The sequence below is a fragment of the Lagopus leucura genome, unplaced genomic scaffold (genome assembly GCF_019238085.1).
Source record: "Lagopus leucura isolate 7727_CA_CO unplaced genomic scaffold, USGS_WTPT01 Super-Scaffold_739, whole genome shotgun sequence".
NCBI classification, from domain to species: domain Eukaryota; kingdom Metazoa; phylum Chordata; class Aves; order Galliformes; family Phasianidae; genus Lagopus; species Lagopus leucura.
The window spans coordinates 9485789-9500850 of NW_024962255.1; the positions used below are offsets into that span (position 1 = coordinate 9485789).

The following is a 15062-nucleotide window of genomic DNA, read 5'->3' on the forward strand; positions in this document are numbered from 1 at the left end:
CCAAGCAGATTGACACTTCCAGTTCAGAATCATCTGCAAACTTACTGAGGGTGTGCTCAGTGCCCTCATGTAGATCAATAAATATATTAAACAGGATGGGCCACAATACTGACCCCCTGAGAACACCACTTGTGACCAGTCAGGACCGCTCATTCAAATGTCATCTTCTTCAGACTGTATGATATAGAACAGGATGAATAGAAATGGCAGTTTTGTTACTACTGCCTCACTAGTATAGAAATAAATTTTTTTGCTGATGCCAGGTGCTATTTGAATTGGCACTTAGTGATCTACTAGAGACAGTAGGGAAAACATGAATGATGTCAGGAGAAAATGCATTTTTGGAAGCAAAATCAATTCTTTAAATTCATTTCAGTTCCTCATTTTACAAATTTCATTACATCCAATTCCGTTACAAAAATACACTCTCAGTATGGCCAATAATTGGAAGAAGAATGTTCACATGGGTTTAATAATTAATTTATCTGTCTTCACGTGTTTCAGTTTTCTTCAATAAAATACAACCAAATTATGGAAGATCACAGTGCAGATAAATTCTTACATGTAAAATACTTATCCTAAAAACTTCTTGTCTGTACATAGCAGAAATTCATGCTGAAGTAATTTCATCACTACCGGAACACAGCAATTGAAATGTTTGCAGGAGCTTTTACTGATGTCATATACTTTCAATCTAGCTGTTCCTCATCAGTTTCTCTGTTTGACTAATGCAGTCCTACCGTACTGCTCAGGAAACAAGATGTGATCTGCTGCTTGAATGGCACTGGAAAACATGAAACGAAATTGTTTCAGCTATAAAACAGAGTACAGAAAAACCAGCTTTGTTTTGCTGCCATGCCTTTAGAATGAATCCTTGTTGTGCTCTGTATTTTAGTTTCCTGCAATGAAGTGTCTGCAGTTGTCCAATTTCCATTCAATTATTCTGGGGTGCGCAATAACAAGCTTATGCAACGAGGAATTGCAGCACAATGACTTCAGGAGCCTAATGTAGAATGTAAAGGAGAAACACACCCCCACTCCCTCTTTTTTTTTTTTTTCTCCCTGAAATTCTAATTTTGTTTTATGACATATGGTTTTCCATCTGTTCATAGATCAGACAAGCTTAAAGATGGGAGCTTTAAAAAAGGAAAGTAACCTTTTTCTAAAGCAGGAAATAGTATTGCTGTTGAGAAATCGCACTGGGATTGGTGAAATGAAAGGGAAAAGGCTCTAGGCACTGTGGTAAGTTTGTTGACTTTATAAGCATAAGCTGTGCTGTGTGCAGTCTAAAGTTTTGAGTTTTTTGAAGCCTCTTCTGTGTGTGCTGAGTTAATTGTTTAGTTCTTTACTACTAGTCCCTCTTTTATTTTCTGTCAGACATTAGAATTTTTGGGTATTACAGTAGGCAATTACAGTCAATAAGAGGAAAAATAATAATTTGGTGTGGGAGGGGGTGACATGGTGGCTGTGGAGAGCAACATGGTTTTATATCTATTGCCATCAGGTGAGCAGGGTAGGATTGTGTGGACAAGAGGGAAGAATACCTTTCTCTTCAGAGACAAGGAAGCAACTCAGAGGAGGCAGTGTGACCAGCAGTGAAATGTCAGAGACTTTTGTGAACAAAGCAGTGACTGACAGTGGGCCTGGCTGAGGAATCAGTTGGCATTATTGGAGGTACTTAAGGGGAAGATGAGGCTGTTAGCTCAAAGCTTGGATTTGTTAAACACTTGTCTCCAGGATATTGTAACGTAATGTCCACATTTTCAAAAAATGAAACCTTAGTTTAGATCACAATTGAATTGCCAATGGCATTGAATCACTATTACCTTATGCATCCTCTACCTAGTAATACCCAGTAGCAGGCGTTGTCTTACATGTATGCCGAAAAATAACCTCAGAAAAAATAGAATGCAGTAAAAGCTGGTTCAAGAGGGATGAATACACGATAGTTCTGCAGTTTTTGAGTCCTGAATTTCATTTGAATTATAGGGTTGCCTACACAGTGAGTACTATTTTTAGCTGAGAAGATGGGTTTAATTTACAATAACAGTTTCAGGTGAGATTTCTCAGGTGGATACACTTGCATAAATGTTAGAAATGTTACTATATTTCTATGTCCTTTGACCAGCCCTGAGAACATTGTATTCTGTAAGGAGAGTAAAGACTGTGGGATTAGGAGGCAGTGCAGAGTGATCTCACTTGAAATTATCTTGCCTTCTTCTTGCAACTAGACAAGTAATTTGGTGAAAATAGAGATCATTGTTACCCCAAAAACTGAAGTGTTTTTTTTTTCCTTGTTTTATTTTACCAAATACAAATACCCTGTTCAGTTTTCTGAAGGTGTATGGGCAGATGTATTCTGTGCTCCATTTTTAATCAAGTTTTAGGCTCCAATTTACTTTCCAACTGACTTGATGCAGTTGCTGTACTTTTGCCATGAGCTGCAGCTGATAAATTTTGTCAGTGTGATTTCTTCAAAAGGAAAGACAAAGCTGAATATGGAAATGATGTACCTCACTAATGTGGAACCTTCCTGTGCTTCTAGTCACACTGGCTATAAATTCCAACAGTTCCAGTTTGATGAAAGCAGGCAGAGTTACTTTCATGTCAGGCTGTAGCAAAAATCAGCTAAGTGTTAGGACAGACAGATTAGGGGCAAATAGTTTGGGGAGAATATGTGTAGCTTTGTTGTATTTGTTTTTGCTGTATTTCTTTGTGACATCTGTGGCATGCATGCACTCCATATGAAAAGGACTGGAGCTTTCCAGAAGGGTAAAATATGGCAGGAGTTTGCAAAGAGTACAATGTCAGGAAGAAGCTACTGTTTTCACATTTATACCTTCTGTAATAATCTATGTAGATTTGGGGTGAGAAGTGTTTCTTTAAGTGGTCATATTTTGGTGATACAGGAGTTAAGTTGTTAGCTAAATGTACCAGCAGTGTGGCATTGCTTCTGCAAGGCACGTACCTACAGTCTGAGCACCAGATCCACCGAAAAGATCATTTAAGCATGTTCTTAGCTATACTAGTTGCCTATGAAAATTCTTTATAGTGTAAATCACTGCTTACACCCACCATGATGAAATGTGATGAGGTTGTTCTAGCAGTATGGGTCAGAAGGTAAAGCATTACTCTAGTCCGACCAAATAACAGTCAGTGTTAATTCAGTGGCTGTACCAAAGGCTGCATTACTGTGTTTAAACCAAAAGTATTTCAGCCAATGTTTCCCCCTACACAGACTCAGTATTTTGCCCACATTTGCATATTATAGGATATACAGCATCTGAAGTGAGTAATTCTATTTTTCATTACTATATGAACTAAGTACATAAATCTGTCAAAAATAACAAACCAGCAAACAAGTGAGAAGTCTACCATATGTTATCAAATGAGTTGGCATAATGCCTGGTTCAAGGAAGTCTGTGCCCATTGTCTAGGTAGCATATTGTATGTTGAAGTTTTGGTTAAGTCTGATACACACTGTAACAAGATTCAAGTACTTAGCTGCCAGTTTTGTGCTAGAGTGTGACTCTGAGTTGATACCTCGGTTAAGGAAAAGGAGATTGCAGTAGTAATGCACAGAGTTTCTGGAAAAGGAAGTAAGATTTGTCCAGAAAAAGGGCTTGTTTAAAAAACAAGACAAAACAAATAAATCATTTGTTCATCTGAGATGAGGCTGAACATGCTTCTGTGAAGAAAAAAGGATAGTTTTCTATCTGAAAAGTAGGACAAACAAAATTATTTCCCTGAAGTCTCTTCCTAGACTGACACCTATTTCTTAATGCATAAGTTACTGGTGAGTGAGGCATTCCATCCAATGGCTACCTTGAGTAAAAATAGAGGAAGAGTGGCTCTCCTTCTCTCCTTTCATACCTTGAAAAATCAAAATGTGATCTTAGCACACTTGAGACATCAGAATCCACTTTGAGAAAAGATAAATGTGGGGCTGCTTGGGAGCCGAATGTGTTTCTGAAAACCAGTACTGTAAGGGCTCTCTTACTTGGGAACAGTTTTCTTTGTATTCTTTCTTTTACCGCGTATTTTCTGACCTGTTTGTTCTATTCTGCTTTTATATTTTAAGTGTTGAGAAGGTTTATTTGTACATGTATTTTTCTTACACTGGGCTCATGTGTTATTGGCTGTCAGCTTTGGTCCTCAGCTTTTGATGATGCAGAAAATTAATGGAGTCTTCAGCTCAGACATTATGATAATAGAGTGTTCAAGGATGTGCCATCACCACCCACAAGACTCAATAGGTCATACTACCAATAAGCTCTTCATCCTTTGGCTTGCTGTTTTAATAACCTTAATATTTTGTATTGTGGTATTTTACTGTTGGCTTCAACACACCTAAATAAAGACAAGTTGTTTGAAATGCATCAGGAGGAAAGGCCAAGGAAGATGTATTCTCTTTTGGGAAGCATATCTCTTTACTGGTGGCATGCTTTCTACCTACTCAAAAGCAAACTTCAAGGTGACTTATCAGTCTTAGCCAGTTGTGGTGAGGGATAACATTTTTAGAGAACTGCTATAGAGGAAGGATGGCAGTAACTACTGTCAAGAGGATATTTTACCACTGGACTCAGAATAGCTGTGCTGATCTAGATGGCTGCTGAGCTCTCTGCATACCCAAGTTAATTTGTACTTTTTGTTGTACTTGTTGTGGTAATGTTTTGAAAACAAGATAAGGTGAAACAAGACCTTGGGAAGTGGGGGAGGGTGTTGAAAACTTTTATACTGTGTTTTTACTTGAAGGTAGAGTGCAGCACATAAGACAGGAAGCTAATGCTGAAGGGAGAGCACTAATATAAAGATGATAGGAAAATACAATGTATGGAAATCCAAAAGTGAATCAGAAAAGAGTATGGCAGGTACGTTGTTTGGTTGCTGCCTGCAAATAATGCTAGGAAGCTGTGGAAGTGGATTCAGTGATTCCTTTCCTCGCTCTGACCAACCTTACAGATAAACATGCTGAGTCTCCCTGGGGAGCCATAGAGGACCCAATCCTAATAAAATTCTTGAACTTCAGATGAATTGTGGATCCTCTGGAGCAGACAGAGGCTGCTGGTTGTGATGATGATGTGTTAGATGGTAGAGAATACTACAGGGTGGTAGTCCAAGCAAGTCTGTTCCTGCAAAGGACAAAACACAGTAAGCTGTGGCAGGTATCTCCTTGCCCTTGTTTTATGAGGATGTAGTTACAGCTATGTAGTTTTTTGCTATTATCTCCTTGATCCTTATAAGGCCTTAACTGCAGGAATATTCTGCTTTCTTGGAGAAATCCTTCCCTTGAAAAATGGTTTTCTTGACCAAAGAAGCTTTAAAAATAGAATTTAGTTTTCTTGCTGCCTCCTTTAACATCAGCCATGATGAATAGTTGAACAAATAGGGCATGGTGCTCTGTTCCATGCTTTCAGATCGTGGGAGCAATTATTTGACATGTTTCTATCTAGTATGGAGCTCTGTAACTAAGCAGACAAAATGCCAACCAGCAGGCTGGCTGGAGCAGTTCGCACCAGCTCCCTTAATGCCCTGTCCCCCTGCCTCTGTGGAAGTGAAGTGCCAGAAGGCACAATCTGCCCCACAGCATATGAGCCGCATGACTATGTTCAGCTGCTTTTAAATCATCTGCTGTCTTGTATAAAAATAATTGAGAACTACAGTACAAAGCCAATAGCTCCAAAATAGCCCAACTCATAGAAGATGGATAGTCCAGAGGAAACATGATCCTGCGTGACCAAGCATCTCTAGTCTCCATCCTGCTTAAATGCAGCTGTTTTAAGCATCGGAAAGTAGAAAATATGCTGCCTATCTATAAAAAGCTACTTAAAAATAAAATTGCTAGATCCATATCTTGCAGTGCAAACTTGTATCTTTAACATGTCTTGTATGCTGGAGTCAAAAATAAGCCCTTCAGCTTTTTAATTTTTTTTTTTTTTTTTTTTTTTTTTTTACTTTTGCTGATGATGGTAGGTGGGTTTTGAAGCATTTTTCTGGTTTGTTTTCCATAACTGTTAAGCCATTTCTGCTTTGGATACATTTTGTTTTGTTTTTTATTTTAGGAAGTTTTCCTATGAGCTAAGGTTTATTAACTGAAAGGTGGTTATTTGTCATTTCAGCAGCAGCACTTTCAGGGTACAGCAAACAATCTGTATGCAGCTAATGTATTCTAACCAAAGGGAATGGGCTTTTGTTTATGCAATTATTTAGTGAGACAAATATATGGGCAAAACTTCCCCAATTTTAACCAAGAATGGTACGCAAAGGACAAGTATTAGCTGGAAGCACAAATAACAGGAGTGACCACATAGAGTTCTACTGTCTATTAGTGGTGAAAACTTGCAAATCATTTCTTCAAAAATGAAGCTTCTAAGAGTTCATTTAAACCTTCTGTACAAGGCCATTTTTCATAAATGCTTTGATAGCAGATTCACAGAAAGTAACTCAAGGTGCCTTCAAAAGATCCAAAACCTTTTGAAACCATCTGGAGCACTAGACCTGTGTGATGTCACCATGTTTTGTCATCTTTGCTGAAGATGCAGCTACAGAGCTTCCCTGGTGATTCCAGGTTAACGGCCTAAGTGCAGCAAACCCTGGAAGTGGGTAATCATGCCTCCCACTTTCCCCCCTCCCCCCCCTTTCCCTTCCAAAACCAAAGTCAATTAGTAGTTTCAGAACAGTGTTTTTCTACAGAAGAGCAAGGCTCTAGGGGTGGACAGAGATGCAGGGAGGTGGCTTTTCCATTTTTTTGAGGAGCTGAGTTACTAGCAGACTTGTGTTAACTTAGCAGGAATGGCTCACTAACTCCAGGTGATAACAGAGTAATTGGGACAAACTGAGTAAAACGTATTGAGCAGCTCATCGCCCTTCAACATTATTAACAGTGGCAGAGAAGTGGTGCTTTGCAGGTTTGCTGGGGGAGGTAGTGAGCTAATACAATGAACATTTTACAACTCCAGGACTTGTTTCTTCTCCCTCTACCACCTTAGCTAAGAATAAACTTTACCTTGTTATGTTTTCATTTGAACTTCAGCCAAGAAGTTCAAGTCCAGATACAACTAACCCATCATTCTTATGGCTCTTCTTGGAAGGCAGCTGTGGCTTTTGATTTCTTTGTTCTTTCTGAGAGGTGGGTTGGTTTTTGTTTTATTTTCTTTTTTTCTCCCGTAATGAAGTAATGAAGTTCCATGTAATAGGAATGGTCTCAAAAGCTGAGATTAAATTGGTTATTGAGAATGGCCAGGCTACGAGAAAAGTGACTGGTATTGCAGTACAGTACACTGCATTAAGCAATAAACTGTGCTTTAGCGATAAGAATGCTAGCAAAAGCTCTAATGTAAAGCAGGCTAGTAAAAGCACACACAATGTGCTGGACAAGCAGGTACTCCCTGCTTATAGGAAGGAGCAAGCCTGGCTTTTAAAAAGGATATTTGCTACACCCAGACTAGTAAGGAGACACATATCCAAACAAAACCCACGATACTGAAAGACAAGCCTCCTCAGTGGTGTGCATGCTTTTTATTAATAATGTGAAAACGAGACATTTGTTGCAAACATCAGATGTTAAGGTGACTGATACCAAAAGCATCCCACAGTTATGAAGATTCTTTAAGAGTAACACTCCTAACAAAACAGATCTTGTTAATTAACTGTTGCCTTTTGAACCTCAGAGTTGCTGGAGGACTATGTAGTCTAAGGGGGTCAGCAACAACCTGAGATAATACTTGGAGATATTGACTTTAAGATGCAACAAAAATGTATACTCTTCTGTGCAATATACCACACAAAATCTTTATCTCAGCTCTTATTAGTCTGCCAGCAGACCTACTGAAAGTAGATTGAATAACTGGCTATATTGCCTTTCCCTGCTGCACTTAACTGTTTGCTGCTTCTCACTCCGTGTTCTTAAGAGACTAACAAACAAAAACCTATATATGTGACTAAGATCTTGATGTAACCATATTGGAGGAGATCTGTGTTGTAAAATAAGTTTGGTTTGTTGTTTTTTTTTTTTTTCCAAATTCCTTCCTTAATTTTATTCTATTTGACAAAATGTAATTTTGGTGAAAGTGGAATCCCGTTGTTTAAAATCTCTAATGAATGATCACTACAGGTTTTGTTGGGGTTTGTTAATCAACAACCGAGAAACTATGATGCTGTACTGCCCTGAATGGTTGATGCTCTGGCATTTGATAGAGCCCTTTTTCCTGAGATAATACAAAAGTCGTAGCAAAAAAAGGATCTACTTGCAAAGAAAAGACGAGTAAGGAGTGAAGTCTGGGAGAACAGAGACAGGGCAGGCAAGACAAGTTTGCTTCTTTTAAAAAAATCAAGTGGATTTTGGATTGAAACAGATCTAGAAAAACCATTATTTTCAAAGGTACTATATAGAGGCCTGGTGGTAAACACAGACTAAAAGCACTTTGTTACATATTTTGAAATATAACATAGTCATTTAACATGTTGCTAGACAGAACAGCCCTGCCTTTCAGATAAAACTGTCATAAGCAAAGTCATTACATGGTCCAGATTCAAGATGCACATGTAATTTTTTACACACTAATATCAGAATAATGATCTATTCCATATTTGTTCTTTTGCTCTGTGATTAGAAAATTGTCTATTGTTACTAGAATAGTCTTATCAGTGGGATGTTGTTGGGCTTGCGAGTACACTAGGAAGCAGAACACCCATTAATTAATTAAAGCCTTTTAAAGAGCTATTATTTCTATATAGCAGTCACTGTGTTTTTTTATTACATTCTTAGATCCATGCTGTTATAACACTGTTTCATCAAAAATTTTCAAACTTAGATATCCATCCCTATTTTGATAGGCCTTGGAGGTGGTTGATTTTCAGATCTTTCAATCTAGATTAAAGCTAAGAGCCCAGACCCTCAGCTAGCATCAGGCAGTCCAGCTGTTTTGATCAGTGTAATGATCCTGATTAAGTATCTGTAGCAACAAACACAGTGCTTAAAAATCCTGTATGTTCTAAACTACATGCAGTTTAGTATCAGTGGTGAAGGAACACTTGACTAGCAAATGCAGAAGGAGGTGGGGCACAGTTTGACATCCTGCATTCTGCTTTTCACTGCCTGTGACACAGTGCCATGGCGTATTGCTCAGAAGTGCTCTGCTGAAACCTGTCAGGATGAAGGCATGATAGTTTGACACTGCAAAACGAGTACTTTTCATCTCTGTGCAGTTAAATAATCCAATGTCATTTTCAAGTAATTTAAGCAAATGTGAAGTTACAAATTTATAGAAAAGCAAAACACTAACATACGGTTATTAAATAAGTAGGGGGAAAAGTGAAAAATCATCAGAATTTTAAGAGAGGAGCATAAAAAGTGACAGAACATTAGACTATTTCTCTGCCTCTGAATTCACTCATGACTTGAACAGGATGGATTCTCTTCTTTGCAGAACCTTTTCTGACAGCAGCATAGATTTCTTCTGGCTTCTCTCTTTTAATTAGGGGCTTCTTCTCTGGAGCTTTCATTCTCCACATCACAACAGGATGTCGTGGGCCAGTAGGACTCTGGATCTTGATAATCTTTGTGGATGCAATGTAGGACATCTTCACTGTCTGCACCACAGCGTTCATTAAATTTTTGGCAGCCTGAATTAGTGAGGTGACACTATCCAACTGTAATAAGAAACAGAAACATAAGCCTAGGAAAGCAGGTCTGCTTTTAATCACAATATGCTCAGGATTAAACAACAGTTAAAACCTAAGACTAATATAGTAAAGCGTAATTTCTTTGTTTTCTCTTGGTGTGCTTGATCATTATATTCATGTTTCATTGATCAATATTGAAGTGATACACAGGACTCCGTGCTGGTAAAGTGTAACGGCTGTTTGTTGCTTGCCTTTGTCTAAGAAGTGAGAATTCATGATTCTTGTCTGCAGGGTATCACTGCAATTACTACTGATGGGTAATGAAACCACCTCAAAGAAGAGCTATAAAAATGTTACCTATTATTTTCTTTGCATCAGCACTAGGTAAATTCTCCAGCTGCTCCCATCACATTGCAGTCTTTCTTGCGTGCTTCTGTGCATTGCAGGGATGCTGTGAAGTGGCTGAATTAGTAGCTGCTGAATGTAGTCTCAATGACCAAAATTTTTAAAGCTAGTAAATGTGGGCTAGTGCACACAAACTGCAGTGACTGTGTGGTGTTTTGTTTTTTTTTTTTCCCCCCAGGAATTAGAACCTTGAGAGGCAGAATGCAAGACAAACCTCTGTATCACATATTACTGTATTCAACAGCACGCTACACAGCCAAGCAAGTGTTAAAGGTATTCTCCATAGATATTTCTGGAAATAAAAAGTAGTATATCTTGATTCCAACTGAAAATTGACTGACTGTAGAGGGGGAAAAAAAAAAAAAAAAAAGACAGTTTTAACTACTATGTTATCTTTGCCGTGCTGCTCTGTAGGGGAATACAAAATCTGAACATACTGTTCTCTTCTCACCTAAGGCTTGCATGGTGTGTAGGGACTGAAAGCAGACAGTGCTGGGCCACTTTACTTTCTTAGTTCTCTCCTTAGTCCCAGTGACTTTGGTAGCCTGGACTGATGCTGACGTATCAGTGTTGCGCAGTACAGTTGTGTGAAAGGCCAACACAGACCTATGGCATGTGCTGAGTATGGGCATTTTATTCTGACATAACCCTCTCCCACAATGAACCATCTCAAACTCTTGTGTCTTAGTTTCAGCTGGATGGAACTGTTTTCTTCAAAGTGTCTGGTATGATGCTATGTTTTGGTTCTAGGAGAAAAACAATGCTTATAACACACTGGTGTTTATAGCTGCTGCTAAGCAGCATTGTACAGAGCCAAGGTCATTCTCAGTGATGGGCACAAAGAGTTAGCAGGGAACAGAATATGGACAGGTGCCTTAAACTGGCCAAAGGGATATTCTGTACCATAGAAAGGAGTTTTGGAGAGGGTGGGAGTTAATCTCTCTCTTCCACTGTTTGGGGTACTAGCTAAGCATCAGTCAGGAGTGGTGAGCAATTATTTGTGCATCATTTGCTACATATATTTATAGTCATAATTATTTTACTTTACTTTATCTTGGTAAATATCTCAATCCATGAGTTCTACTTTGTTATTTTTTTGTTTTTATTCTTTCCCCTGTCCCACTGGGAATAGGGGGGAGTGAGCAAACGACTGTGTGGTGCTCAGCCATCTTCTGGGTTAAATCACAACAGTCAGAAGCACAATTCGGGTCTGACACACTTTAGATGGTGATGTCTAGCAGGATGTATGCAGAAAAGTTGCTGCTATGATGGGAGGAGCCTACATTGGGGGCTGTGTCTTGATAAAAGCCAAGAGTAAGAGCAAGGATTTTACTATAGGCCAACAGTGGCAGAAGAATTGATTGTATAATTGGCCATCAGTGTTACTTAAAACATTGGAAAATTAGGTGGTTACCTTCTCATTTTGAATACAGACTGATAAGGCTCAGGGACCTCCTTCCAGAATAGGGCTAAGATCACAGAGGGAGAAGAACTGATGTGTGCAGGTGTCTGACTATGTCTCCTGGTCTTAAAATCCAGCTGCAGAGGATTTCTTTGTCTGTTTGTTGCAACTGTGCCCAATGTTAGGCCACTGTGTGCCACCCTTGTGCACTGAAAAGGTATATACACATCCATTGCACTCAAACAGGAAGAAAGTAGGCTGTGTTTTGACTCTTTGGGAAGGTGTTGGGTTTTTTTGTTTGTTTGTTTTTGTTGACATAGCTAAATAATGCCATAGTTCATGTTAAGCACAGCACTCACATTTGTTTACAATTTAAATGTTTGTAATGAATGCTGTCTTTCTCTTTTACTTTACAGTACTGTTTGTGTTTTGATAGTGTTCCCAGGAAATGGTAGAGGTACATATATATGGTATAAATCATCTTAGCTAGTAGCTTTTTATTCAAAGATACCACACTGTATTTAATTATAAGGCTGACAATTTCGATTGTAAAGGAATCTCCATTTTGAATAGCTTGAAGAAAGCCCTTGAGAAATAGTTACTATTTATTTAAATCTCATTGATTAACATTTATTGCTTATATGTGTTGTAAATACAGAGGTTGCTCCAAAGGTAATGCCTCTTAGTCATTTCCAGGAAAACTACAACAAATGCAAGTACCATAACAAAGCTGTTTGATAGAGCAAATGCTCAGGTACAAAAAACACTGCTTCTCAACATAGTCACCAGCAGTAGCTGATTGGAGCAGATGAGCTGATCGAGACACTCTGCATTTTGTGGTGTGACAGCTGTATGTGGCTGTCCAGAATGCGACTTGTCTTTCACCCTGCTGTCACCACTGCTGAAACACACCACCCACTGCCACACTGTGCTTGTACCCGCTGGTTGGTCTCTATAAACATTCAGTAAGTGTCAATGAATGTCAATGGGCACCATTTTTTCCACACAGAAGAATTTAATGACACACCTTTGCTGCAGATGCCATTGTGTCAGTCTGCCCCTCTGCTGTCATATGCCACATGGCAACAAAATGCAAGGGAATACTGCAGTAAAATAACGTCCACCTGAGCAACCCACCATTTTATGATGTTCTTGCCAAAGCAAGGAAGAAAAGCAATTAAAAAATCATGCAAAATTTGCATCAGTTTGCATCTCTCAAAGGAGAGATGTTGTGCTTTCTATTTCTTGCACATGCATTTATATGTGTAAAGGTGTGTACAGAAATACTTTGTGTACATGCACACAGCAATTGTTTATTAAATTTTGCACTTGTGCACATACCACTGATGAAGCTCATTACAGTTTGGAAATAATTGAAAGTGTTATTTCAACTTTGTGCGTCCTGTTTTGAAACATTTTTCCCTCTTCTGTAACAGCAATTGAGGACCTTAACGGTAGAATGATCTTCAGTTTGATCACGCAGCATTCCGAACACTTCTGTGGTATGCAGATTTGCAAACTGATGTGTTAGCGAAGGTGGTCTCCCCTTAGCCAGGGCAAGTGAATTTGTGAGTGAATTGATGAGGTGAGGGGAATGTGCTACTGTCTCTGTACAGTTGTTTTTGTAACACTTTATACGCAGGAATGCATGTAAGGCAAAAAACAGCAGTAACTCAGGAAACGATTGGATTTGCATTTTTGGAATTAAATCTGAACAGAAAGATCTCTAGTTAATACTGTACCTTCCTCCAGAAATGCGAGGAAAAAACCAAAGCCATATTCTTTTGTCACAGGAGGTTAAAATGCTAAGAGGACTAATTGCACATATCTATGAAAACATCTAAAATTTGGCATGGCCTTGCTGCAGCACACAAGACTTTTAGAAAGGATTTCCAGTTTTAATAATTATGTAATCTTTGTATGACAATAGTTTAAATGTATTTGGGGGCTGCCTAGCCGTGCTAGTAGGCTTAGCAGTTCAACGTAATAGTTGTGATGCTGTTTAAGAAAAATAGCAGAATTTTGTCTGTCTTTATGCTGTTGCTTCCTAGATCAGCAGGCAAAGCCGTGAGAATCCCGTTTTTCATTGGCTGATAGAGGCATCGTAAGTACTTGCTTTTTTCTACCACTCTGTGTATCACAGAATCACCGAAGTTGGAAAACACACGATCACCCAGTCCAACCATCCACCTATCACCAATAGTTCTCACTAAACCATGTCCCTGAACACAACGTCCAAGCATTCCTTGAACACCCCCAGGGTCGGTGACACCACCACCTTCCTGGGCAGCCCACTCCAGTGCCTGACCACTCTTTTAGAAAAGTAGTATTTCCTAACGTCCAGCCTCAATCTCCCCTGGCGCAGCTTGAAGCCATTCCCTCTAGTCCCATCACTAGTTACGCAAGAGAAGAGGCTGACCCTCAGCTCACTACAACCTCCCTTCAGGTAGTTATAGAGAGCAATAACGTCTCTCCTGAGCCTCTTCTTCTCCAGGCTGAACAACCCCAGCTTCTTCAGCAACTCCTCACACGGCCTGTGCTTCAGACCTCTCACCAGCTTTGTTACCCTGCTCTGGACACGCTCCGGGGCCTCCATGTCTTTCTCACAGTGAGGGGCCCAAAGGAAAACACAGCTCTTTAAGTGCAGCCTCAGCAGATCTGAGTACAGAGGGATGATCACCTCCCTGTTCCTGCTGCCCGTGCTATTTCTGATACAAGTCAGGACACCATTGGCCTTCAGCATTTTGTTCTCAACTGGAAGTACGACTATGGGGATCAGTTGTTGTGCATACATCCATACAGCTGTGTGTACCTGATATATATTAAAAGACTACTGTTTCTTAAAAAACTAGCTAATCTGGAGTAACAGCAAAAAAATTTTCTGCTGTTTTTAAGAATCTAAAAAGAAAAACATCCGCAATTGCAATTCATGCTTCACTTCCTTATAGTCTGCCTAAAGTAAGTGTTAAAGAAAAAGGTAGAGAACAAAAGAAATTCAGATCTATGCTAGAACATATGATGAGCACAGGAAAGGACAATGTCAAGTGAAGATATTTTAGTTTGTATTGACTGTAATTCATGCCATTTTTCTACTTACAGCAGACATGATGAGCTCTCCACCTAGATTCTGGATTTCTGCTTTAACTTGACTGCAGATTTTGAGCTGATGGGAGTACAGCTTGATCTGTTCTAGGTAAGCCAACAAATCCTGTTTACATGACTGGTCTGGACACTGAGGATTAAGAAAAGAATAGTAAAGCATATGCATTTCATTTCAGACATCATATTAAATACTTAATTGAGGAGTATTTAAATCACTCATACAAACATCCTTGTACTCACATTTTCTTTTACGCTGCAGGGACTGCTTCAGTAACACTGCTAACCAAATTATTTAATATACAGAATGACTGTTCTTCTATTCCTAAGAGGCTTTATTTCTAAGTTATCTAGAAGTAATAGTTAAATATCAAATGTAAACACAAATGCAAGAAGAATTTTAACATTTATAAAAGTTATGCTTTATCTCCTAATATCTGTTTTTTTTTTTTTTTTTAATTTTATATCCATTTTATTCAGCTTAATGTCAGATGTGCTGTTTCAATGGGAACAGGAAAATAACAACAGCTTA

General features: G+C 38.9%; 1 protein-coding gene across 3 annotated transcripts in view; it reads right to left on the reverse strand.

Annotated features, from left to right (window-relative positions):
* Window positions 1–7498: 7498 nt before the first annotated feature.
* CTNNA3 (catenin alpha 3) overlaps window positions 7499–15062 on the reverse strand; it is a 418023-nt gene continuing 410459 nt past the window's right edge. For all 3 annotated transcript variants that reach the window (XM_042862647.1, XM_042862648.1, XM_042862646.1), the window contains 2 exons: window positions 14529–14663; window positions 7499–9651 (listed from right to left, as the gene is read on the reverse strand). In XM_042862647.1, the coding sequence (XP_042718581.1) occupies window positions 9364–9651; window positions 14529–14663 (423 nt within the window). In that variant the 3' untranslated portion in view covers window positions 7499–9363. The remainder of the gene's footprint in view (window positions 9652–14528; window positions 14664–15062) is intronic.